This window comes from Cynocephalus volans, chromosome 10, assembly GCF_027409185.1.
Source record: "Cynocephalus volans isolate mCynVol1 chromosome 10, mCynVol1.pri, whole genome shotgun sequence".
In the NCBI taxonomy this organism is placed as follows: Eukaryota; Metazoa; Chordata; class Mammalia; order Dermoptera; family Cynocephalidae; genus Cynocephalus; species Cynocephalus volans.
In genome coordinates this window covers 95033466-95060459 of record NC_084469.1, presented here as the reverse complement: position 1 = coordinate 95060459, position 26994 = coordinate 95033466, and the positions used below count along the sequence as shown (strand labels likewise).

At 54.9% G+C, this 26994-nt stretch overlaps 1 protein-coding gene across 8 annotated transcripts; it reads left to right on the top strand.

The window, feature by feature from the left end:
• Window positions 1-4023: 4023 nt before the first annotated feature.
• TLE2 (TLE family member 2, transcriptional corepressor) lies at window positions 4024-26583 on the top strand. Of its 8 annotated transcripts, none has more exons than XM_063112859.1 (20): window positions 4024-4290; window positions 4372-4469; window positions 4775-4838; window positions 5307-5351; window positions 7083-7145; window positions 9845-9919; window positions 10166-10346; window positions 10699-10718; window positions 14255-14362; window positions 15929-15973; window positions 16577-16726; window positions 18350-18488; window positions 19294-19454; window positions 20049-20125; window positions 20960-21209; window positions 21636-21883; window positions 22018-22165; window positions 24172-24322; window positions 25226-25302; window positions 26312-26583. In XM_063112859.1, the coding sequence occupies exons 1-20, from the start codon at window positions 4267-4269 to the stop codon at window positions 26417-26419; spliced, it is 2232 nt and encodes a 743-aa protein (XP_062968929.1). In that variant the 5' UTR covers window positions 4024-4266; the 3' UTR covers window positions 26420-26583. The 8 variants fall into 8 exon arrangements, with proteins under 8 accessions (XP_062968929.1, XP_062968924.1, XP_062968928.1 ...); XM_063112854.1 differs by having other exon boundaries at window positions 15866-15973; XM_063112858.1 differs by having other exon boundaries at window positions 10163-10346.
• The last annotated feature ends 411 nt before the right edge of the window (window positions 26584-26994 follow it).

Genomic DNA, 26994 nt, shown 5'->3' with positions numbered 1-26994 from the left:
CAGCGGGAGGGGAGAGATCGGAAGCGAAGTCCCTTCCCTCGTGCTGCAGCAGCTTCTTGGATTTTTGCAGATGGGGAAACTGAGACCCGGGCGGGGAGGCCTGAAGCCCTAGATGGGCAAAGTCTTCTGGGTGAAATGAGAAGACTCTGCCCGGGCTGTAACTCAAGCCTGGCGGCTCCTTTTCCTGCTTCCTGCTGGGCCGGATGTGGCATTTCAGGGAGTTATGGGGTAATAGCTGCCTGGGGTCTCCCCAGCATGTCACAGAGTGCTGTCACTGAGCCTCCCCATATGCCACCCGCCGTCCCCAAAGCTGGGGATGCTGCTGCTCAGAGCAAAATAACGTCCCCTCCTTCCTGGCAGATCACACGCACCAAGAGATGGTGTGAGTGAGTGTGTGTGGTCTTGTGGCTTCTCAGGCAATCCACAAATCTGTATTTATCCTCCTCTGTGGAGTGTGCCTGGCTGAGAATCTGCAGACTGGTGGGCAAAGATCCCCTCCTCCAGGAAGCCTCCTGTGACTCACCAAAGTCCCTGTCCCCCCCGTCTGGGTCCTTTCAGCCCTGGGTCCCTCCTGTCCTGGCACTGACTATGTGCACCTGGGAGTGTAAGTGCTCAAGTGTTCAGCTCTGTCTCCTTCCCACCCTCCTTCCTGGCAAGGCATGGGGCTGGGTCCTCTGTAGGGTGCCAGCATCTTCCAGCATGAGGAGGTGGTTATGTGCATGTGGAGGGGGAGACAGGAGGCTGGGGGAGGCTTTTGGAGGAGATATCTGAAAGAGGTGCCTTTTGGACTAAGCCTGGAAGGAATGGACTTTCCAGGCAGAAAAGGAGGGGGAAAGAATTCCAGGAAGAGGTAACAGCACAAGAAAAGGCCCAGAGGTGGCAAAGAACACAAATAAGGTAATCTGGCCAGTGTGGCTAGAAGTGGGGTGTCAACTGGGGAAGGAGGCAAAGCTGGCCTGGCCCAGGCTTTGCAATGCAGGACATCCAGTGCTAGCCTGAAGAGCTGGGGATTTGTCCCTAGGGCAACAGGGAGCCATGGGAGGATTTTGGGTAAAGGAGGAACAGACTCAAATCGAAGCTCATGAGAGCTGCTCAGAGGGAGGAGGTGGCTCGTGGTCCAGTTGGGAGAGAAGATGGAGGCTGGTCTGGGGAGGGGACTGTGGGGATGGCAGGGGTGGGGGCAGGGTTGCATAGCAGCTGACCAGGAAAATGGAGGCTAGACTCCTGCTCTGTCTTGGAGTATCAGGGTGGGCAGGTCTAGGGAAGATGCTGAGCCTGGGTGTCTGGGGGACATCCAGGGGAGATGCCCAGTTGGTGGCTGGACCCACAGGGCTGGGTGTCAGGGTAGGGACCCGGGTGGAGCCAGAGCTTGGAGCCATCTTCAATGAAGGTGGTCACTTAAGTCTCCAGGGGGACATGGAGTCTCAGCCTGGACAGCCAGAAGCGTGGGCCAAGGTGACATTCAGGTGACCAAGCTAATGGAAGAAAGAGCCCGGTGTTCAGGGAAGAAAAAGGACCACTCGGTCAGGAGAGCGTGGAGGAGAGGGGGAGACTGCTCTGAGCAGAGTGGCCAGATGGGGGTCCAGAAGGGGCCATGGGGGCTGGCTGGTCAGCTCAACTGGTTAGACCTCAGTGTTATAACACCAAGGTCGAGGCTTCAGACCCCCATACCAGCCAGGTGCCTACTCCATCCCACCCCTCCGAAAAAAGAAGGATGGAGTTTAAGGAGGTCAGGGGCTAGGGCAAGACAGAGCCCAGGAGAAGAGATGGGTAGCAAGGAATGTACCACAAGGAAGTGACGCCACTGTTTGTTTTAAAAGATGACCGGTAAGGGGATCTTACCCTTGACTTGGTGTTGTCAGCACCACGCTCACCCAGTGAGCTAACCGGCTGTCCCTATATGGGATCCGAACCCGTGGCCTTGGTGTCGTCAGCACCACACTCTCCCGGGTGAGCCACGGGCCGGCCCTCGATGCCACTGTTTGGACTCCTGGTCCAGGGAGGGGACATGTGGGCTTCCCAGGGGAGGCAAGATGCCTCCTGGAAAGAGTTGGAATCAGGACCCCACAGACCCACCAGCGTGGAAGCGGGAGCTCTTGGCATGGAGCAATTGTACGTGCAACTCCTTTTCTTAGAATTTCCGAGCAGGGAGTGTGGCCGGCGAATTGTGGCTTTAGCCAGATCAGCTGTTTCTTCTCCTGGCCTTGCTGCCTGTTTATTTATTGAGCACTTACTGTGTACCAGCCCTGCAGGGACCACGACAGGCTCAGTCCCTACAAAGCCTAGTGAGGAAGACACACAATGAATAGAACAGCCTGCGAATAAACATAATCATGTCAGAAAAAATAGCTGGGAAAACTGAGAGGAGCTAGGAACACAGAGAGAAGAGGAGGCTGTGTGTGGAGAATAACAGGATGGGGTGGGTGAAAGCTGTGCGGGGAGAGGCCGGTGCAACTGGGGCAGAGTGAATGAGGGGGATAGGGGAGGAAGTGGGATCGTGGAGGGGAAGTAGGACAGGGAGTTTGTGTCGAGACTCGTGGGAAGAGAGAGACTTTGGCTTATGTTTGGATGGCACTAGGGAGCCATCGAATACTCCAACACATGTGCACACACTTATATCTTTATGCCCAAGATTTCTCTTTCTCTTCCTTCCCACGGCTGCCTGCCCTTATCATTCACGTTTCATCTCCAGTGTCAGCATGCTTGGAGAGCCCTCTCCCAGGCACCCCCAGATGAATGGCTGCCCTCCTGTTAATTAATCTCCATCACTGCTCCCTAAAGTCCTCCTTTGTACCCACGGACAACCCCGTGATCAGCGAGCTGTGATCCTGCCCAGTCTGCTGTTCGTCTCCCCTGAACTCAGAGGGCAGGGGTCGGCTCTCTTCACCCACCCTTGTATTCCTGGTGCCTGGAAGGACACCTGGCACATAGTAGGTGCTTAGTAAGTATCTGTCAGCTGAAAAATGATGCCTTTAAGTTTCATAAGGGCTTTTGTACCCTTTTGCTTGGTCACCTAGCGACACAAGTCCAAACATTAACACGGGGCAGGGGGTTCTCTCCGCTTCATTCCCTGCTGTGCCCCACTCACTGCCTATAGCACTGTCTGTTCTACAGTAGGAGCTCAGGCCATGTTTGTTGATTGACTTAACAAACGACCTGCAGGTTTCTCATGTGCAAGATCTCACCTCCCAGATGAGCATGACGGACACGCCCTGGATGTCTGTGGTCTCTGATGCGGGGTGGACCCCTGTCCTTACAGACTTCAGTCTTATGGCAGAGCTAAGTGAGACGTGGCCTCTGCCTTCTAGAAGCCCATAGTCCAACAGGGGAGACAGCCCAGTCTGGGTGATGGCACTTGGCATGATGACTCTGGGAGTTTGCTCCTTGCAGGGGCAGGCTGAGGGCCCGTTCATGCACCAGCTCATTGAAAAAGAGCCCCAACCCCTGCCACTTTACAGAAGACAATCCTGAGGCCCGCAGAGGGCAAGGGCCCGGCCTGAGCAAAGGTGGTGGAGCCTGGCTGTCCCCAGCCCCGTCCCTCGTCGGGGTGTTTGTCCACGCCAGGTTTCCCTGCCAGCGCTTGGCAAGGCTGCTTCCTCCTGACCCTTCAGTCCGAGCCCAATGTCACTTGCTCAGAAGAGCCATGTCTGACCCCACACTGGCCCCCCTCCCCACCAAGCGACTGCCCACCGAGGACAACTAGCTGTTGACTTGTTTACTGGCTTTCGCTTCCCGTCTCCCCAGGAGGGGGTGGGGACACTGTTGGTGGGACCGGCGGCAAGCCTCAGTTTCCCCACTGGTCAATGGTCAGAGGCGGGTGGGGAAGGGACAGGGGGATTCTGCGGGGGGTGGTGGCCCAGATCCCCGACGGGCGCGGGGGGGGACGCAGGACCGGGGGGGGGGGGGGCCCGTGGGCGCGGCGGGGGCGGCGGCGCCACCTTAAGGCGGCTCTGCCCGCGGCTCCCGGCCGAGCCCCGCCGGAGGGAGGCGGCTCCGCGCGGGGCCCGCGCCGCCAACGCCGCCGCCGCCGAATCCCGTCCGCCGCGCGCCCGACCTTCTGCACCGGCCACCGCGCCCCCGGCCCCAGCGCGCCCCCTGCACGGCCCCGCGACCCCCGGCGCGCTCGCCCGGGCCCCCTGCCCCACGCCGTGCCGCGCCCCTCCTTTCTTGCGGGCGACACCCCCCCGCCACCTTCTCCCCCCCCCCCCGGCTCTGTCGCCCCCCTCCCCCCGGTGGCACGGGAGGGGGGCTTCTCGGATCGGCAGGATGTACCCCCAGGGCAGGCACCCGGTGAGTGGGGCGGCGGGGGAGGGGGCTCCTGGCGCCCGGGAGCTCGGACCCTGACGTTCCCCCAATGCCCCCACACCCCAGACCCCGCTGCAGTCCGGCCAGCCCTTCAAGTTCTCGATCCTGGAGATCTGCGACCGCATCAAAGAGGAATTCCAGTTTCTCCAGGCTCAGTACCACAGGTGAGGGGGCGGGGCGCCCACCTGGAGGGGCCGCCCGAGTTCACCTGGGCGCCCCGGGACAGGGCCGGGGCCTGGGGGGGGAGGGGCTGCCGAGGGGGCGAGGGGAGGGTCCCCAGGTGGGTGAGACGGGGTGGGGCGGGGAGGGGTGACAGTCGGTGCTGGGGCATTTGGAGCCTGGGGAAGGGGTGGGAGGGACCGGGCCAGGGAGGCGGGGGAGGTGTGTAAGGAAGTGAGGAGGGGGACACCCAGCTGGTCACTTTGGGAAACTGGCCCACACGGGGCGTGGGATGCCCTCTCTCTCCCAGTCTCAAGCTGGAATGTGAGAAGCTGGCCAGCGAGAAGACGGAAATGCAGAGACATTATGTCATGGTGAGGGGGTGATGGTGCCAGGGTGGGGGGACTGAGAAGGAGGGCTTGGTTGGGAGCGAAAAGGCTGGGGCTCACCCCACTGCTCCAGGGTAAGTCCCTGCCCGTCTCTGAGCCTCCTCTTCCCCATCTGTCAGTGGGGTTGTTTGGGATTGCACGCTGTTGAGAACTGGGAGACGAGGATTTGTCCTCTCCTGGCGGGCATCTCTGAGGGGCCAGGGTCTCTGGGCACCTCCTACCTGCCCCACCAATCTGGGGAGAGCAGAGAGGCCCCTTCCAGGCAGAGTCCCTGCTTCTTGCTCTGGGCTCCTCTTCTCAGACCCCACAGGGCTGGGGGCGGGGGCTCTGTGTCCTGCTGCGATTCCCCCAATCAGGGGCTCTTGGAAGACCAGAGCGTCACCCAGCACAGAGCTGGACATCCGTTGGCACCCCAGACATGCCCAGTCTTCCCAATCGGTGTTTCCTCTGCAGTACTATGAGATGTCCTACGGGCTCAACATCGAAATGCACAAGCAGGTACCTGTGTTGGGCATAACGGTGTTCGTGGAGGGGGCGGTCTGGAAGCTGTGGGTGGGACCCAGCATGCTCACTGTGGAACAGAACAGACCCAGGAACAGAGGTCTTGTCCTTAATTCTCTGTGGAGGTCCCAGAGGGCCGATCTGGGGACAGGGGGACAGATTGCAGCCTCATGAAAGGAAAGCGATTCTGGACTTTTGGAGACATTGGCCAGCAGTTGGAGCCATCCAGTAGAGAGGCGGGCAGTGGGCGGGGGTCGGGTGTCCCCACGGAGGAGGGCTCATAGCAGAGGCTAGGCAGCCAGGTCAGGGAAGTCATGGAGGTGACTTCTGCCCTAGGAGGAGCTGGAGGGACAGTCTTAGAGGTCTCTTTCAGCCTTGAGAGTCTGAGGCTTCGTGATGGACCCTGAGATTCTGTTGCTATTTTGAATGTTCTGAGATTGATCCTCGTGGAATTGGCCAGAAGGTTCTAAGGTTGTTCTCAAGGCCCTGAATTTGATTCCACCACTCCAAGATAGACCTCAGGATTCTGTGGCTGTTCTAAAGGTTCTGAGATTGCCCAATGCTGTAAGGTTCTGAGGTTGACCTGAAGATTTTGTGACTGTCCTGAAGCCTCTCAGATTGACCCCAGTGGTATGATGTGAGACACGAAGTTCTGAGATTTCCCAAGCTTCTGAAATAGACCTCAAACTTGAGATAGACGTTGGCCCTTATGTGCTGAGATGCATCACAATGTTCTGAGACTGTCCCCAAGCTTCTGGGTGTGGTCTCAAGGTTCTGAAAAGATCTCAAAGTTCCAAGATTGACCCCTAGGTGCTGAGATGCCTCAGAAGGTTCTGAGGCTTCCCCTAAGCTCCTGAGTGTGGTTTCGAGGTTCTGAGATAGACCCAAAGGTTCTGAAATTGATTCCAGTGGTCCAAGATTAACCCTGAGGTCCTGGGACTGACCGATGATTTCTGAAGGGTTGAGAGAGGTCTCGAGGTTCTGAGGTTGATGGACTCTTAGATTCTGTCCAACAGAATGTTAGAATCAATGGGCGGAGCCTCAGGTGGGTGGTAAAAAGACGGCGGTAGGCTGGGAGTGACAGGTACCTGGAGGTGCCCGCTCTGGCATGCTTTCCTGGGCTCTGCTGATTCTTACACGACTGCCTGGAGAGTGGCGTGGTCCCATGGGTGCATGCAGTAGATCCCTTTATGGGGTGGAGGACCTGGGGTAGTGCCCAGGCCCTGGGAGCCTGGTTTTGCCCTCCTGGTGGGGCGTGACCTACCACGGCCCCCTTCCCCATCCACACAGCTTCTCCTCTACTCAGCCTGTTTGGGGCACCCCCGGGAAGCTGATCAGCCCAGATGGCAGACAACACCCAGAGAGAGGCTGTGTCCACACTCAGCCAGGGCTAGAACCTGGCACTCCTATTCGGCGGAGGCCCCTCTCCCTTCCTTTATGCTCACCCGACACCTTTAAGTATCCGTGTCTGAGCTGGGTGTCTGTGTGGAGGCAGCCTGCGAATCCAGTGTGTGTCTGGCGGGCGGTGTGTCTGTGACACACAGGACCTCAGCCCTGGTCTTCTGGGCTCCAGGCTACCCTGGGCTGTAGCCTCAGTTTCCCTGTTGCACCTGCGGGCCACAGCCCCTCTCCCCCTCAGCTTTGCAAATGCTTGTTATGTGTGGGAGTTGGGGGCCTGGATTTGGGATCTCCATTCTTCTCCAGACCTGTGTCATTGCTTCCTGCCAGGCTGAGATCGTGAAGCGCCTCAGTGGGATCTGTGCGCAGATCATTCCCTTCCTGACCCAGGAGGTGAGTGGGTCCGGGAGGAGCTGGAGGAAGATGAGCGGGAGTAGGTCTGGGTGGCACCTCAGGCACTTAATTCTGGCTGGCACAGGGGCTGCAGGGATGGAGGGAGATGTTGGCTGAGCGTGAGGGAGGATGGGGGCTTTTTCTCTGCTTGGTCAGTAACAAGGCATAGAGCCGACCCACTCGAGCCCTGCAACCAGGCTGCCTGGGTCCCCATCCTGTCCCAGTCCTGTCCCAATCCTGGCTGTGTGGCCTCAGGCAAGACACTTATCTCTCTGTGCCTCTGTTTCTGTATCAGTCACGAAGTTTATTTATTCATTTATTTGGGTTTTGCCAGCTTGCTGGTACAGGGATCCGAACCTGTGAGCTTGGTGTTATCGGCACCAGGCTCTAATTGAGTGAGCTAACCGGCCAGCCCCAGTCGTGTAGTTTGGATGAGCTAATAGGAGCAAGAAGAGGGCTGAGGGTGATGCCAGGTGCTTAGTCATCGCCCAATAAGAGTTGACCCTTATGTCACGCTCAGTGAAAGACACCAGACACAAAAGGACAGGTGTCATGTGATTCCACTCACAGGAGGTCCCTAGAGTCGTCAGATCCACAGAGACAGAAAGTAGAACGGGGGGTGCCAGGGGCTGGGGAGGGGGATGGGGAGTGAGTGTTTCATGGGGACAGAGTTTCAGTTGGGAAGATGAGAAAGTTCTAGAGATGATGGTGGTGACGGCTGCACGGCCATGTGAATATGCTTAATGCCACGGAATTGTGGACTTCACAATGGTTAAAGTGGTAAATTTTGTTTTGTAATTTTTGACCACAACAATTTTAAGAAGATGGAACTAAGACAGATATGCAGTAAATAGTTTGAGCACTTTATTGAAACTTAACAAAAAAAGTTAGCTCTTGTGAGAATGCCCCAAGTTCCTTCCAGCCTCAGGACCTTTGCACTGGCTCTTCCTGTTTCTCTCGGGAGTATTCTGTCTCTAGAGAGACACGAGGGTAAATTGGAAGGGCCTTCCCTGCTGTGGGGACCAAACACAGAGGGGAGATGCTCAACTTGGTTTGGACCCCACTGAGTCTGAGGTTTCTGGAAGCTTGGGATGAGGAGAGGTCCTGTCTAGAGGCAGAGTGTAGAGATGGCATCTGAAGCTAAGGGTGGGGACAAGGTGGCCCAGGGTGAAAAGGGCAAGAACTTCAAGAAATGCAGGTAAGAGGACTTATGGAAATAGTGAATAAAGGCACACATATCTGCCCCAGCAACTCTATTCTCTAGACTACAAATCAGTAGTCTATAGCCTGAGGGCCACATCCGGCCCTCCACTTGTTTTTGTAAATAAAGTTTTATTGGCACACAGCCATTCACATTTGTGTATATATTGTCTATACCAGCTTTCCCACTGCAAGGGCAGAGTTGAGTAGTAGTGACAGAGACCCTCTGGCCTGCAAAGGCAGAACATTTTTACTCTCTGGCCCTTTATTGAAAAAGGCTGCCAACCCCTGTCCTAGACAAACTCACACACAGGTGACCATGTACAGGAGTTTCATATCAGCATCCTGACACCTCGGTGGGAACAGCCCAAAGGCCCATCCTCAGGAGCACGGATAAACAAGTTGCTTTATGGCGCACGCAGTAGACTATGCTACAACTCTGGCTGGCAGGTTAGCTCAGTTGGTTAGAGTGCAGTATTATAACATCAAGGTCAAGGGCTCAGATCCCCGTACAGGCCAGCCACCAAAAAAAAAAAAAGAATATGCTACCACTCTTGCTACCCCATACTGTAGTCACAGCCACGTGTGGCCACTTAAACTTATATTAACTGATATTTAAATTTATTAAATTTAATTTATATCCATTTAGATACCATAAAATGAAACATTCCGTAGTTTGGTTGCAGCGGCCACGTTTCAAGTGCTCTGTAGCCACACGTGGCCAATGGCTTCTCTATCGGACAGCACAGATAGAGAAGCTTTTATCCTGGCAGAGAATTGTATGGCGCTGAACGCTGAGCAGGATAGGCCCACCCACCACATCATGCAGGAAGCTTGCAACGTTATGTTGAGTGAAAGAAGCCAGACGCCAAAGAGAACACAGAGAATGAGCCCGCTAAATAGTTCAACACGGACAAATCCGAGCAGGTTTAGAAAAGCAATCGTAGGTGGTAAAATTATATAGAAAAACAAGAAATTATTGTCATGAAGGTGGAGAAAGGAAGGCGTTATGATGAGGGGAGCCCAGGGGGCTTCTAGCAGCTGGTAATTTCTATTTCTTGGCCTGGGTGGTTGGTACTTGGGTGCTCGTTTATAACAGTGGTTTTCTACTGGGGGCAGCTTTGCCCCAGGAGACATGTGTGGTTGTCACGACTGGGGGTGCTCCTGGCATGGAGTGGGTGGAGGCAGGGACGCTGCTCAGCACTTGCAGCGCCCAGGATGCCCCACCACGGAGAAGGTTCCAGCCCTGAATGTCCATAGTGCCACAGGGGAGAGACCCTGATTTGTAACGATTAGTTTTAACTGCACTTATATGTCGTGTGTTTATTTCATAGTTTACAAAGGAAAGGCAGAGGGAGAGAGGGAGGGAGAGAAAGCAAATAGAAGTGACAGGTGCTGGGGCAGATACAAGGGTGAGAAGGGACAGGTCAGGCTCCAGCGGGCATTGCCAGGGCAGATGGGGGCTCAGAGCACCCTCTGCCTATGTCCCCATCTCCCAGCATCAGCAGCAAGTGCTCCAGGCTGTGGAGCGGGCCAAGCAGGTGACTGTGGGCGAACTGAACAGCCTCATTGGGGTGAGTCTTCCTGGCCCCTGGGCTGCCTTAGGGAGACTCCCCCACCCCCAGGTCCCTGACATCCCGTAGGTGCCAAAGCTGCGGGCAGCAGGCGTGCAACTGGCCTGGGCTCTGGCCACCCCGGATGCCCCAGGGGCTATGCCCTCTGCTCAAACCCTGTCCCCGCTGTCCACCTCTTGGGCCAGGGGCACTGCTGGGTGCCTGCCCCCCTCCCGCCCCTGGCCCATCCTTCCTCCCCTCTAGCAGCAGCAGCTCCAGCCGCTGTCCCACCATGCCCCCCCTGTGCCCCTCACCCCTCGCCCCGCGGGGCTGGTGGGCGGCAGTGCCACGGGGTTGCTGGCCCTGTCTGGAGCGCTGGCTGCCCAGGCTCAGCTGGCGGTGGCCACCAAGGAGGATCGCACAGGTGTGGAGGCTGAGGGCTCCAGAGGTGAGTGGGCAGCGTGGGGTGGCATTGGCAGGGGGGTATGGGGGACCAGGGACTGGCAGGACCCAGGGGATGTGCCCTGAGCACTAAACTCCCCTAAGTGGGAGTGGCTGCAGGGCTGTGGGGTTCAATTTTGCCACTAATGGGCTGTGTGTCCTTGGGCAAGTCACTGCCCCTCTCTGTTTTGGGGGGTGGTGGGAGGTGAAGGGGACAATCCACTATAAGGGTGACTGAGCTGGGAAGAGGGCTTTCTAGAGTGGAGCGCTGTATGCTCTAGCACCATGGGCTGTGAAACCCACACGAACCCCTCATCCTCTCTCCTCTCTCTCCCTTTCCCTCACCCCCAATCTGCCAGCGGAGATAGCCCCGAGTAGGGTAAGTTGAGGGGGCATCCGAGGCTTGCTTTCGCGGGTCGTTTTGAGCTGATGGCGTCTGAGAACGAGACCCAAATCCCGATTTTCAAATTGTGTCGCCTGGAGCCTTTTTGTGTGGGAGAGGCCCGTAAAGCTAGAGTTTCATTTATTTACATTTTTCAACCTTGAGCTTTTTTTTTCATAATTGAATAATGAAGGCGTGAGTGTGGTATCCGTCCTTCCATGCATTTACCCACCGTCCGTTCAGTATTACCGTCTACGAGAGAGCCGTCTCACAGAGACGGAGCGCAAGCCATGTATGTCATTTTTTATTTATTTTTATTTTTATTTTTATTTTTTTTACTTTATTTTATTTTTTTTAAAGATGACCGGTAAGAGGATCTTAACCCTTGACTTGGTGTTGTCAGCACCACGCTCTCCCAAGGGAGCCATGGGCCGGCCCCTTAGAGTGCATTTTTTAAAATAATTAATTTTTGTTGTTGTACATGCTTATGGTGTACAGTTTGTTGTTTCAATATGTGCACCCAGCTCATCTTAATTTGCACTGGGCAGGTTTTAAGCACATGTGGCCAGTGTCTACCTGGTGGGTGCTCTAGTGTGTGCCAGAAAATGAAGAAAGCAACTAAATGAAACTGGCAGGGCTCACCCAGTTCAAAAGGTACCAAACAGAGAAAAGGAAGTCTCTCTCCCACCTAGGCCCTAATGCCTCCCCCAGTGCAAAGGCTGTGAATAGTTTCTGTGTATCCTTTTCAAAAATGTCAGTAGTCGCAGGTTATATTAGTGTTCTGTCCCTTGCTCACTTAACAACAGGTGTTGGAGGGCTGGCTGTAGCACAGCTGTTCCTTCCACGAAGCATCATAGGTGTTGGAGACCATTTCAGATGGGCCAATCTGGGTCATCATGCACTTTTTCACCCAGATAAGCAACGCTGCGGTGGACATCTTTGTAGGAACATCTCTAAGTCTGAGGATAGCATGTCCATAGGATACGATGCTAGAAATGCAGTTTCCGAGGCAAAGATTACATGCTTGGGTCTGGCCAGTTAGTTCAGTTGGTTAGAGCACAGCCTTGTAACATCAAGGTCTAAGGTTTGGATCACTGTACGGGCCAGCCACCAGAAAAAGAAAAAGAAAAAAGACTATGTGCTTTGACAAATGCTGCCAGTTGCTAACTTGCCATGTTTGTTTTTAAAATATAACATAAGGCTGGTCTGATGGTTGTGGGTTATCAGAACTTATTAACATTAGTGTCACGAAAGTTAGTGTAGAAACCCCCGCTGCTAAATTTGACTGGCTTAAAAATAAGTAAAATAAAGTAAAATATAATATTAGGGGTCCTCAAAAAGTTCATAGAAAGATTTGTATTATCTTTTTTTTTTTGCTGGCCAGTACAGGGATCGAACCCTGGACGGTGGTCTTATTGGCACCTCGCTATAACCAACTGAGCTAACTGGCCAGCTCAGCATATTATCTTTTAATTCCATTTTTGCATGAACTTTTTTTTTTTTTTTTAAGATGACCGGTAAGGGGATCTTAAGCCTTGACTTGGTGTTGTCAGCACCACGCTCTGCCAAGTGAGCTAACCGGCCATCCCTATACAGGGATCCGAACCCGCGGCCTTGGTGTTATCAGCTCTCCCGAGTGAGCCACGGGCCGGGCCTTGCATGAACTTTTTGAAGTACGTGCTAGCAGTAACAAATTCCAATACAGAGAATAGAATGGATATGACATAGAAAAGGGACTACATTCGTTTCTTGTTGCTGCTATAGCAAATTAAGGTAAGCTGAGTTTAAAACAACAGAAATGCATTCTCTAATAGTTTGGGAGAGGCCGGCCCGTGGCTCACTCGGGAGAGTGTGGTGCTGATAACAACCAAGGCCACAGGTTCGGATCCTATATAGGGATGGCCAGTTAGCTCACTGGCTGAGCTTGGTGCAGACAACACCAAGCCAAGGGGTGAGATCCCCTTACTGGTCATCTTTAAAAAAAAAAAAAAATTAAATAAATAAATAAATAAATAAATAAGGTCCCATCCTGCGGTTCCCGGTGTACATGAAGTTTTGGGGGATGCTATTTGACTTCCTCCTACATTTCCTTGCCCTTTTTCCTGGTACTCACCACCCCCCCCCATCCTAGTCTCTCCTAAGATGACCCCTGTTGTCAATTTGGAGCGTCTCCTTCCTGGTCTCTTCCTTGTGAAATGCATGTTACACACATGTGCACATACGGAGTAATGCACTGGGAGAAAGTAATCCCTGGAGATCAAAGAAAGAAAAAACAGAAGTTCTAAAATATGCAGTCATGCCCCCCAGGGGACACCGGGCAATGTCTGGGCACATTTTTGGTTGTCACGACGGGGTGCTCCTGGCATGGAATGGGTGGAGGCCAGGGACACTGCTCAGGACCTGCAGTGCCCAGGATGGCCCCACCCCAGAGAGTGCCCCAGCCCCGGTGTCCACAGTGCCAAGGTGGAAAAACCCTGCTGTATAATATGCATTTCTATATTTATTTGTACAAAAATGGGATTATTACTCTAGAGTTCATGTTTAGCACTTACTGTACATGGGGCACTGTCCTAAGCATTCCATATCTCATTGTATCTTTGCGACCACCCTAGGAGGTAGGTACTATAATTATCCCCATTTTACAGGTGAGGAAACTGAGACACACAGAGAGGTTTAGGGACATGCCCAAAGTCACACAGCAAGTGAGAAACCAAGCTGGGACTTGAGCCTAGGCAAACTCTTATCTGCATCTCTTCATACGATTTTGCAGCCTGCTTTTTTCACGTCGACCATATATTGGGGGCACCCTTCCACGTCATCACGTCTCTGCTTTCTTTTTACACGGCCACGTGGGTTTCCATTCCGAGGTTGTGCACGCTTTACCTCCTCACTGCCCGCCTTGCTGCATGGGGCTTTCAGTCCTCGTGTGGTGGCCTTTGCGTACATTTAGCTAGCTCTCCAGGCTTGATCTCTTACCTGCTTGGTAAAATAGCCTTGGAGATTGGATCTCACTTGAAGAAAGGGTTCCACAACTGAAATCTTTGAAAAATCATTTCTTGGAGAGCACTCTTGTACAGATGGGGAAACTGAGGCCCCGAGAAGGTAAAAGGCTGCCTGAGGGTCACACAGATGGGCTGACCTCAGGTGTGTGACTCAGGCCAGTCCAGCCAGACTTTGTCCTGGCCCTGCCTTGGGGTCCCTGCCTATCTCCTACCCTCAAGGGCTGTGCCACTGGTGTCTGGTGGGCTGGTTTCTAGGCCTATCTCTGACTTGCTGAGCAGCCCTGACTTTCCGTGAGTCTCAGTTTCCCTGTCTGTACAATGGAATTAAGCATCACTCCCCTAGGAGCTTGCTGTGAGGTCAAGAACTTAGCATCAAGTCTGCCCTTGGAAGGTCCCATTTTCCAGATGGGACGCTTGAGGTACAGACCCTAATCACAGCGGTGGGGACCCTCCGTCTTGTCTGGACCAAAACGCAGCCTGGGAGCCCAGGGCCCTGATGCTTCCTCTCACCTGGTCCCTGTCTCTCTGCAGAGCGCGTCGCCTTCGCCCCCAGAAAGTCTGGTGGAAGAGGAACGACCGAGTGGCCCAGGAGGCAACGGGAAGCAGAGAGCAGAGGACAAGGATCTTTCAGGACCTTATGTGAGTGGGGGGCAGGCGGAGGGCAGGGGTGGGCAGACATGGCCCAGACAGGCCCCCAGCCTGGCCTCTCGGAGCCTTCCAGGGCCCAGCTCTGTCCATGACTCTCTCCCTCCAGAGCCTTCCCTAGCTCCCTATTGCTCATGGAACACTGTCCGATCAGCACTGTGGTGCCGGGCTTAACTCTGCTGGCTCTAAGTGTCAGTAGCCTCCCGACCATGCAGCCAGTTCCCCACTGTCTGGCTCTTGCTCCGGCTATTTCCTCCTTCTAGAGTCCTCCTCGCCCTGCCTCTCAGAAAACAGTTCCTCTGTCAAGGCACTAAATGCTGTCTCCTGCAGGAAGCCTTCCCTGACCTCCTCCCAGAGGGCTGGGACCTCCTTTCTTTACAAGATTGCTGCACACCTGTAGTTTCAAACTGTAGCACCCCAGGGGCCAGCGTCAAAGTGGGGGCCCTCGTCCCATCTACAGGGGCAGCTGCAACCTGGTCCCAGCTGACTGGCAGGCTTAATGTTGGCCGATCTTGCTGTTTCTCAGAGAAGCTTTAAATCTTTCCTTCTACAGAACAGCCTGTTTTGTAAATGGCGGCATCTAATTTTCATTTAAAGAAAACTGGTCAGGGGGTAGGGGTTAAAGAAAGCCCACCTGCTGGGCACATTTGGCTTCCAGGCTGCAATTTTTTTTTTTTTTCCCAAAGATAACCGGTAAGGGGATCTTAACCCTTGACTTGGTGTTGTCAGCACCACGCTCAGCCAGTGAGCTCACCCGCCATCCCTATATAGGATCCGAACCCGTGGCCTTGGTGTCATCAGCACCACACTCTCCCAAGTGAGCCACGGGCCGGCCCGAGGCTGCAATTTTTGGTCTTCCCTTGGATTCCAGCCAAACTAGAGGGTCCCTGAGGGCAGCCCAATGTGTCAATATTCCATCCCACTCACCCCCCGCCCCGCTGGGGTCCCCAGGATACTGTTGTCTGCATCAGTGAATGGAGCTGGAACTTGGTCTTCCTCTCCAGGGCAATAGGGAGCCATAGAAAGATGTAGAGCAGAGGTGCGGATAAGTCTTAGGAAAACCTCTCTGGGGACAGCTCGAAGGGGTACCTGGAAGGGGCAAGGCTGGAGGCCAGGAGCCCAAGGAAAGGGCGGGAGGGGATGAGGTTTGAGCTGGAACTGTGGGATGGGGGGCGGGGTGGGCAGACAGATGGGTGAGCCAGACAGGCCTGAGAGATTGATCGACTTAGTGGGGCGAGAGTGCAGAAGGAGGTGAGGCTGCCTCCTGGTCTCTGGCCCTCCCATCATACAGGGGAGTAAACTGAGGCCCGGAGAGGTCTGGGAGTCGCTCAGGGACACTCAGTTCCGTCACCTTCGCCCCTCTCCACGAGGGACCCACCAGCTCTCCCGGGTCCTCCCCTGGACCAGGCACCTGCAGCCTCCCTTCCAAACCCAGCAAATGGGCTGCTGGACTTTGAGAATCTTAATCAAACCCGAGGCCCTGCTTCCCCTCCCTAGTGTGTCAGGGGGCGTGGAGGCAGGGGCATGCCCAGGATGGGCTCTCTCCCCGTCTCCCCCCAGGACAGTGAGGAGGACAAGAGTGACTACAATCTGGTGGTGGACGAGGTGAGTCCGGGGGTCCAGCCTCCACTCCCTCTGGGCCTGGAGCAAGTGGTGGGTTTTCTGGAAGGGGAGGCCCAGAAGAAATGGGGATCCTGGTCTCTTCTCTGCGAGATGGCTGGGATGGGGACACTGTGGGGCCAGGAAGTGGGGGACACTGGGACACTTCCAGCCACCCTCCTCTCCATAGCACAGGTGGGAAAACTTAGGCCCAGAGAACCTGAAAAGGGGCAGAAGCGACTCCCCTGTCTCTGGCCTCACTTTTCCCCATCTGCCCAATGGAGAAACAAAACCGAGCCCTTCTTTTTAAATGGGCTGGCTGGTAAAGGGATCTGAACCCCTGACCTGTGTGCGATAAGGCTGTGCGCTAACCGGCCAGCCCAAAACCAAGCCTTTCTATCATCGTCGCTATGTGTGCTTATGGAGTAGATCTTATTAAGCCCATTTTACAGATGAGTAAACTGAGGCACCTGGCGTTTCCTTTTCCTCCAAAGGGGGGATCGTAGGTGCCCCGTCCAGAGGTTGGGGTGGGAATCGGGAGGAGTATAGAGAGGGGCCCTCCTTCCCCTCTCACTTCATCCCCACCCAATGTCACCTCCTTGAACCCAGGACCAACCCTCAGAGCCCCCCAGCCCAGCTACCACTCCCTGTGGAAAGGGGCCCATCTGCGTCCCTGCCCGTCGGGACCATGTGGATAGTCCAGCCTCCTTGGCCTCCAGCCTTGGCTCACCGCTCCCCAGAGCCAAGGAACTCATCCTGGTAAGGAGTAGAGGAGGGACTTGAAACTCACATTATTCATCTGGGGGGGCTAGAAACAGACGCTACCACATTAGACATGGAGCGATAAGAAATCAGGCAGGTGTGTTTTCCACCATTTCCTCGTCATTTTCTTTGCTGGTTAGTTTTTCCTACGTCAACGACTCACTTTGTTGAACTTAAAAAAAATACTAAAAGATGGGGCTAGCCAGTCAGCTCAGCTGGTTGGAGCACTGTGTGATAGCACCAAGGTCCAGGGTTCGAATCCCCATACCAGCCAGCCACCAAAAAATAAATAAAAGGCAATTTTGTAAATATACTTTGTACATAAATATTAAAAGGCAACTCACTACCTTATATGGAAACCACGTATGCTTGCAATACATAAGGACATCCTAAGGAAATAAACACGGTGAAAAGCCAAGCTACAGAATTGGGGACTCGCAGGCTGGATGCCAGGCCTGCAAGTGTTAGGGCCTTCCAGAGGCGCTGAGAGACTCACCAGCTCCAACCTGAGATGTTGTCCCGGAAAGGAAAGATAATATAGGAGCAACTTTCCCATTGCATCTCCCGCCCTTTCGTGCCAAGTGTACAGACCATCTAAAAGTACCCCCTGGGCATTTGCATTTCAGCTCCATGTGCGGTTACCTCCCTCCCCAAATCTTCCCCAGACCCCTGCCCTGCACTTACCCGGGAAGATTATGTCGGTTTCTAGGCCTCCCCTCCCAGCTGGTTGTTATGGCAACCGCGGAAGGTTGGGGCTCCCCTCCCGTCTTCAGTGCCCTCCTCCCACTCCAGGGAGACCTTCAGGGGGGATGGGGCAGCTCCGTTCTGCTGGAGAAGCCTCCCGCCCCGAGTCCTCCCTGACCGCACGGCTGTCCCTTCTGCTCCTTCCTGTGGGTGTGTGTGCGTGGCTGTCACAGTTTGTGTGACTACACGATGGGAAGAGAGACAGACACCAGAGGAGGAGGCAAAGTTCCCCGAAAGGCAGAGGAGGTGAGAACGTAAAGCCGAGCTAATAGCGTGCTCCCAGGTGGGGGTCTGGCTGCCCCTTTCCTCGAGTCTCCCTTTGGGGAGGGACACCCACCTCCCCATGGGGACAAGGAGGATTCCACAAGGCGCTCGGCCCTTCGCTGTGGGGTCTCCTGCTGCGTGAGCCCATCCCAGAGTTTCCAGTACGTTGTCCCCCAAGGATCTTGACAGTTTCTTCTTTTTTTTGGCGGCTGGCTGGTCCAGGGCTCGAACCCTGGACCTCGGTGTTGTCAGCACCACACTCTAACCAGCTGAGCTCACCGGCCAGCCCCATTCCTATCGGCACTATGCACTATATCGGGCACGCGCTCAGCTCCCATAAGGGAGGTGTGTGTCGGTTCTGCCCTGTGCACAGACCCTGCGCTCGCACCCTGCCTGGCATCCCCATGTGTGCGGACACACATGTCCCCTTGCTCAGGTGACCGGCGGTGGGGCCCACCCCCCCGGCACGTGCATACTGCACACCTGCAAGCACCTCCTGTGTGCCCACCTGTCTCAGGTGTCCCGCTCCTGCCCCCATCCAGTTTCTCACCAGATCCTGGGGCTGCAAAGCGCCAGGTGCTGGTGGCGTTCAGTCCTGCCCTTTCTCCGCAGAACGACCTTCCCACCAGCACTCCTGCCTCCAAGTCCTGCGACTCCTCCCCGCCACAGGACGCGTCCACCCCTGGGCCCAGCTCGGCCACTCACCTCTGCCAGCTCACGGCCAAGCCAGCGCCTGCCACGGATAGTATCGGTGAGTACCCTGCATCTGGTGCCTGCCAGAGTGGGCCTCTCCAGGGGTTTCTAGGAAATGGTAGGGTTTGGGGAGGCAGGAGGTTTGGATTCCAGCCCTGACCTTCATAGCTTTGGCCCTTTTCATGACACTGTCTCGCTCTGGGCATCATTGTCTCTGCTTGACAGGTAGGGAAACTGAGGCCCAGAGAGTGGAAGTGACTTACTTGGGGGCTTCAGCCCAGTACACTGGAAAGACAAGCTTTGGAGTCAGGCAGACCTGGGTTTCAGGCCAGTCTTGGGCACTGCCCTGCTGAACCCAACCTCTCTGAGAGTCAGATTCCCCATTAGTAATCTGGGGGGTGACAGTGTTCATGTTTTCTGTCTGTGGCCAGGCCCTGTGCTGGTTCTGGGCCCCCCAAAAGAACTCGGCCTTGAAGCGTGCCCTCAAGGAGTTTCTAGATTGTGAGGGAAGGGATCCAGACCCCAAAACTCCCAGCCTTGTGTGATCAGGGCTGGGGTAGAAGGAGGACCCAAGGTGGGCAAGGCTGGAGGTTGGGGGTGGGGAGGCTCAGGGATGTTCCTGAGATGTCGATGGGCACTGGGTCTGGGTTTTGAAGGACGAGTAGGAGTTCACCAATTAAAGGAAAGGGAAAGGCATGTTGGCCCGAGGAACAATGTGTGTGGAGGTCTGAAGGTGTCCCAGGGTGTGGCCAATGTGGAACCAGAGCATGGAAACTGAGTGAGAGGCTGGGGAGCTCCCAAGGCAGTGGGAGGCAGGATCTGGGAGGGCGTCTGAAGCCCTGTCCTTGACTCTTCTTGTTTAGCCCTGAGGAGCCCCCTGACTCTGTCCAGTCCCTTCACCACGTCCTTCAGTCTGGGCTCCCACAGTGCCCTCAATGGAGACCTCTCCGTGCCCAGCTCCTATGTCAGCCTCCACCTGTCCCCCCAGGTCAGCAGCTCTATGGTGTATGGACGCTCGCCCATGGTGAGTCCTCAGGGTGTGGGCCCTGGGAAGTGTCCACAGGGACAAGGGACTGGGGGCCAGGAGGAGAAACCAACTATACAAGGAGAGACAAGTGGATGGGGGAAAGGGAGGACAAGTGTGTGTGGAAGACGATCTGAGGGTCGCAGTGGCCCCACCACCTTCATACAAATCAGCGTCTGTGACTATGGAGAAAGCAGCTGTAATTAAGCTGTATTTTAAGTGGGCCTCCGGGCCCTGGGAGGTTATTTATAAAAACAGGCAGTGGGCTGGATTCGTCCCGGTGGCTATAACTTGTAGACGCCTGTTTTAGAATGAGTCTGAGCACTGGGCAGATGACTTTTCAGGATCCTACCAACCCTGGGATTGTAGGATTCCCTGGACAGAGATTTTGGGGATCACTCAAGTGAAAACCTCAGTTCTCCCATCTGCAGTATGGGTAGAGAAGAAGCATCTCTGCCTCCTTGGGGATGGGCTGATAAACAGATGGAGAGTCCTCTGGTACACAGAGAGGGGCACACGGCAGGTGAACATGGGAGAGGACAGAGGTGGACTGGAGTCCTCTGCCCTGTGACCCCCTCTCTGACGTTTTGGCAGATGGCATTTGAGTCACACCCACACCTCCGAGGGTCATCCCTCTCTTCCTCCCTGCCCAGCATCCCTGGGGGAAAGCCGTGAGTACCAGAATGGGGCTCCCTGCCTGGGGCCCCGGCCCAGTCTGCTGCTCCTTTGAGGTGCTTACATTGTGTGGGGTGGAGGCTGGGGTTTCCCTGTGCCCTTCCAGATCCAGAAAGTCTCTTCTGTTAGGCCACTGGCGTTCCCAGGGGAGCCTGGAGGAAAAAGTGACCTAAAGAGCAAAGTCTAGACCAACAGGTTCTCAACGGGGGTAGATTTTGCTCCCCCCCACCCGCAGGGGATATGTCTCCAGGCGATGTCTGGAGACATTTTTGGATGACACAGCTGGAGAAGGGGTGCCCTGCTGTGGAGTGGGTGGAGGCCGGGGACGCTGCTCACACCCTGCAGTGCCCAGGACGGACAGCTCCACCACAGAGAAGGATCTGGCCCCAAGTATCAATAGAATTTTCTGCAGTGATGGGAATGTTCTAGACCTACTGCTGTTCGATCTGGTTGCCACCAGCCCCTTGTGGCTTTTGAGCACCTGAAATGTGGCCAGTGCAACTGAGGAGCTGAACATTTTAAGTGTATTTAATTTCAGTTCATTTAAGTGTAACTGGCCGCATGTGGCCGGGGTAGGATTGGGCAGCCCTCTCTAGAAGCTCTGGAGCTCTCGACAAGCATTTAAGTGCCTGCTTACCGTGCACCAGGCCACGACCCAGATGCCTTGTACCATGCGCTGACCACCCCACATCACCTGTGGCCACGTGGTCACCTTTTCCTAAACGCATCAGAGGGCACAGGCAGGACCGAGGTGCCTCCCTGCCCTCCGAGGTGAGGGTGCGGAAGGGCCAACCCCCGAGGGCCGGGTCAAGCCCCCACCTCCCGTGCAGGGCCTACTCCTTCCACGTGTCTGCAGACGGGCAGATGCAGCCGGTCCCCTTTCCTTCGGACGCGCTGGTGGGCGCGGGTATCCCACGACATGCCCGGCAGCTGCACACGCTGGCACACGGGGAGGTGGTCTGTGCGGTCACCATCAGTGGCTCCACACAGCACGTGTACACGGGCGGCAAAGGCTGTGTGAAGGTGTGGGACGTGGGCCAGCCCGGCGCCAAGACGCCTGTGGCCCAGCTGGACTGCCTGGTGAGGGTGGGGCGGGGCCTGCAGGGCCAAGGGGTGTGGCTTACAGTAGAACGGGGTGGGGCCTATACGCTAAAGGGGCGGGGCTTCCTGGCCAGGGGCAGGGAGTGCAGGCCAAAGGGGGTGGGGCTTACTGTGAAACCAGGGCGGGGCTTGCAGGTCAACCAGGGATAGGACTTGCAGGCCAACTGAGAGTGGGGTTTATAGGGCAAAGGGTGGAGCTTGCACGTCAAAAGGATGTAGCTTATGGTAGGGCTGGGGAAGGGCTTATAGGCTAAAGGGGTAGGACTTAAAATAAAACCAGGGCAGGGCTTGCAAGCTAGTCGGGGGTGGGGCTACTTTGGGCTTGGGAGACCTGACATTGGGCTGGGGTCCTGGAGATGTGTGGCCCAGAACCAACCACAGCCCTCGCTTGCCTCCTGGCCTCAGAACCGGGACAACTACATTCGCTCCTGCAAGCTGCTGCCCGATGGCCGGAGTCTGATCGTGGGTGGCGAGGCCAGCACCTTGTCCATTTGGGACCTGGCAGCACCCACCCCACGCATCAAGGCCGAGCTGACCTCCTCTGCCCCTGCCTGCTACGCGCTGGCGGTCAGCCCTGACGCCAAGGTCTGCTTTTCCTGCTGTAGCGATGGCAACATTGTGGTCTGGGACCTGCAGAACCAGACCATGGTCAGGTGGGTGGTGGGTGCCCTGTGACCTTGGGCAAGCCTCTGCCCGCCTTCTGTGCAGTGGGGGTGGAGGAGTGGCCTGGGAGGATGCTGGAGCAGCCCCAACTCCGGGATGGACGTGTGGGCCCTTCTCTCTCTAGGCAGTTCCAGGGCCACACGGACGGTGCCAGCTGCATCGACATATCCGATTACGGCACCCGGCTCTGGACTGGGGGCCTGGACAACACTGTGCGCTGCTGGGACCTGCGGGAGGGCCGCCAGCTGCAGCAGCATGACTTCAGTTCCCAGGTGCTGCTCAGGGTCTGCTGGGAGGGGGATGGAAGCTCCAGGAATCCAACATCCCTTCCTCTGTCCAGAGGCACCCACTTCCTGATGCAGGACAGGACTGATATCTGCTATTTGTGTCCATCTTTCTAGACAAATCCGCCGGCCTTCCTCGTTAATTCTCCAAAGATGCAGGGAAACGCAAAAGATCTGATTCCTGTTAAGCTGTGGGGCCACTAAGACCCTCAGATCATCTTCCCACAGCTCTTGTCCGGCCATTCCATTTCTTTGTCTTTCCTTGTGTAGCTGGTTTCTTCTCCCAGTCCTTAACCTCTGGACTCTATTGACAGCTCCTGACTCCCCCCCCACTCCCCACTGAGGACTCTCCTTGGGGGAGCTGCTGACTTGTGGGGGACAGGTGGAGGCTGACGTAGGAGCTGGGCCTGGAGATATCTCTGTTGAGGGCACTGTGGGAGTCCAGGCTGAAGGACGTGGTGAAGGGGCTGGACAAAGCAGGGGTCTCCTCAGGGCTGGTCTTCAGGGACCATGAACTCAGATTCAGCCTCTCACTGCTTTGGGGGCAGGGTGCAAGTGCCTCGGCCTGTCATTCAGAGTTTCCATGCGTTCATCTCACACACTGTGCCCTGGGACGCCTTGAGACCTCTGTACCTCTGTTCCTTCTGGCTGAAATACCTTTCCCTCTCTCCAGGTGGTGAACTCCTACTCATCCTTCAAAACCCATCTCCAATTTGCACCTCCCACCCCCTTGAAACCTGTGAAGAACTGGCTCCCAAGCTCTTTTTATTTTTTTTATTTTTTATTTTTTTAAAAAGATGACCGGTAAGGGGATCTTAACGCTTGACTTGGTGTTGGCAGCACCACGCTCCAACCGGCCATCCCTATATAGGGATCTGAACCCGTGGCCTTGGTGTCATCAGCACCGCACTCTCCCGAGTGAGCCACGGGCCGGCCCCCCCAAGCTCGTTTTTTATCCTGCTTTTCTCCGTAGCTTGAGGACTTCTTTGATAGGGAAATCAGGAGTGCGGGTGGACGTAGCTGTCCGTCCTGTGACCCTGAGGCTTAGGTGAGCTGTGTACATTTCTGGGGATCCCATAGTGAATATCTCCCGTCCCACTGGGTGTTCCCACCCCGTGTTTATACAGCAACACTTGTATATGGCCAGGAAAGAGCATTTGAAACCTTCCAGTCTTCTCTCCTCCGTAAACTTGGGATTATTTCTGTACATGTCTTATTTGTTAGTAAGACTTCGAGAGGTTTAGGGTGGAACAGGGTCTAATTCCTCTCTGTGCCTAGGATGGGTGGGGCACAGAATGACAAGGACACCACATCCTTTCAAATCTAACCAAACTTTTGCAGTAATCAGTCACACATGTCCACTAAAGGGGATGGAGGGGGTTGCAATCCACGAGAGAAGCTGAAGTTCGGTTGTTAGAAGAATTTTTTGATCCAAAATTTTACCTTTGAATTTTGTTGCTCTGTTTCCTGAAAACAACTCGGAGACACTCCTGATTTGTTCATCTGCTGCTTTGATGCCTGGGATTCCACCCATTCTTTCACTTTAAGCAGAAACAAGTAATTGTTGCAGAGGTCTCTATATTTTGCAGCTGCCCATTATAAAAGCACTTTTCCCAAATAAAACGTTAAAAAAAAAAAAAAAAAATCTAAGCAAAAGGAAGTGTTGGCAAGTGGGGACCATTCCAAGCTGGGCTCCCAGGCCTGGCCTTTGACAGACTTGCCTGACCTTGAGCAGACACTGCCTCAGTTTCCACCACTCGCTTGTCATGGCCTCCTCCTCCAACCTCCCTCCCAGCGTGGAGATGCGCTCAGGCCAGATAATGGGTGTGCTGCGGGGGGTCCTGTGTAATTCTGATTAATATTAACAAATCCACATGCCCTTGCCTGCTGCGTCCTGGGCGCTGGACCGGCTGCCTGTCTCTGGAGGCTGACGTGGGACATCCCCCAACATCCAAAGGACTCTTTGATCCCATTGCTTCTGTCTTTCCCCCCAGATTTTCTCCCTGGGCCACTGCCCCAACCAGGACTGGCTGGCTGTGGGCATGGAAAGCAGCAATGTGGAGATTTTGCACGTCCGCAAGCCGGAGAAGTACCAGCTGCACCTGCACGAGAGCTGCGTGCTGTCCCTGAAGTTTGCCTCCTGCGGTGCGTCTTCTCCAAGGTGGGGTGGGACTCCAGGGTACCGGGCAGGCCTAGCCCCCCAAAAATCAACAAAAACCAGGATGCCCAGTTATGTTTGGATCTTAGGTAAACAGTAAATCATTTGTTAGTACATGCATATCCCGGACATTGCGTGGTGTGACAAGGCTGCCCTCTAACCAACCGAGCTAACTGGCTGGACCTCTTTGTTTCTTTGTTTTTGGCAGCTGGCTGGTACAGGGGATCCGAACCCTTGACTTTGGTGTCACAATGTAGTGCTGTAACTGACTGAGCTAACCGGCCAACACTGTGTGGGACATACTCATAGTAAAAAGCAGATAATTTGTTACACAAGTATGTCCCAGATAATTGCTGGGACATCCTTACGTGAAAAAGCAAGTAATTTGTTAGTGCAAGTATATCCCACCTATTGCACAGAATAAACATATTAAAAAGCAAATAGCGAAATTCATGAGACACACCTGTACTAAAAATTATTTGTGGTTTTTCCTTTTAAAAATTTTTTGGCTGCTGTCCGGGACGGGGATTCAAACCCTTGACCTTGATGTTACAAAGCAGTGCTCTAACCAGCTGAACTAACCAGCCAGCCCTATTTGTGGGTTTTATGAGATTCAGGTTTCGCTGGGTGTGCTGTATTTTCTACGGCAACCTTGTCCTGAGGCTGCCCCTTCTTGAGGGACAGGTGGAGCTCTTTAGAGGCTTGACTTTGCCATCTGGAAAATGGGCGGAAGGATTGAGATCCAGCGACCCTAAGGAGCTTCCCGCTCCCTAAATGGGAGTGAGATGCTCAGAAAGGGAGAGTCGAGCCCCGGCCCCTACCGCGTCCCCCGCAGCCCTGGACTGTCTTGAGGGCCTCCCTCCTGGAACTTCCGCTGCTCTCCTTCCTAGGGCGGTGGTTCGTGAGCACCGGGAAAGACAACCTGCTGAATGCCTGGAGGACGCCCTACGGAGCCAGCATTTTCCAGGTACATGGCAGGACGTCGTGCGCCCAGGTGCACCAAGGTCGCTGCACTGTGGTTAAAGGGAACGTCCCCGCTCCTGTCCCTTGGGGCCACCCACTTGCTGCCCTGACCCCTCCCCAGGGTCTTGCAGCCTCCCGACCACCCAACTACCAAAGCAGGGCTTGGCAAAACCCTAGGGCCACATCTACCCACAGTCCATGGTTTTTTAATTTTAGTTGTGGTAAATACATACATAAAATGTACCATCTTAAAATCATTTTTTTTTTTTTTCCATCTTTAATGGGGACAGTTTCAGTTGGGAAGATGAGAAAGTCCTGGAGATGATGGTGGTGATGGCTGCACAGCCATGTGAATGTGCTTAACGCCGCTGAGCTATGCACTTACCATGGTTAAGATGAAAAAAAAACTGCAATTCTCTGATAACCCTATTTTTTCCCCAAATTTTCCATTCCCACCATCAGTGAATAAGGTTTAAAAATTCTGCACATTATCACCAAGGCTTGTTATCGTCTGTGTTTCTTGTTATAGCCACCCTCGTGGACATGGAGTTTTTCCATTTTTAAAGAGTTGTGAAAAATAACGGATAGAATATGTGACAGACTTTATTTTGACTTCAGGCAAAGCCTCAAGTATTTACTGTCAGGCTCTTTACAAAGGTTGACACCCCTTAGTCCATCGTGCTGTGAGCCTTGGCTGTCACCTGCGCTGTGTGACCTTTAGCCAGGTGCACACCCTCTCTGAGCTTCCTGGGCAAGGGCAGCACTTCAGTTCCATCTCTTGGTGTGCAGGGAATGGAGGCCCTGCTCTTGCCAGATCACCTGTCTCGAAAGGTTTAGCTGGGAAATACCTACATCTAGAAAACACGCCACCGTCTTCCCCCTGCCCCACAGCCCCCAGGAAAGCCTGGCTCTGTCCCAGCCTTGGCCACACCCTCCTCCCTGGGCACAGGTTGGTGAGCTGGGCCTCATGTAGCCTCTCCCTTTTTTCTGCGTCTCCTCCTCCCCATTGGCAGTCCAAGGAATCATCCTCGGTCCTGAGCTGTGACATCTCCAGGAATAACAAATACATTGTGACAGGCTCAGGGGACAAGAAGGCCACTGTGTACGAGGTGGTATACTGAGACCATCTTCCTGCATACCCAGCCTGACTCCTGTGGGAGGGGCATGGGGACAGACTCCACAGCCCCCTCCCCAGCCAGGCCTGTGAGCGCTGAACCCCACCTGGCTCTGGCCACCTCACACCTTCCCCTGTGGGATTTGGGGAAATAAACTGTATTTACCACAACTGCCTTTGTCTTGTGTTGGGCACCCCTACTGAGGGGAGCCACTTCGCGGTCATGAGCGTGGGTGAGAATTCATCCTGCACAAAAGCCGGAGGCATCCCCCATGCCGTGGGGTCCCTACTGTGAGACAGGAGCGCAGCACCGGGCAGGATAGCTCGGCTGAGGCTGTCCCAAGCAGCCCCCACATCTCGCTGGTTCCATACAAGACGTGTTCATTTCTCACTCCTGCCCGAGCAAGCAGCAGGCAGGGCTCTGCTCCAGGTGGTCACTCGGGGCTACAGGCAGGAACTGTCACCACCTTGGTGTGGACCTTCAGGGCCCCACACAGCAAGTGAGATGCTATCGCCCACTGCCTTGAAATGCTCTGGCCCCAAATTTCACATCTCTCACTGTCAGCTCTTTGAACAGAAACC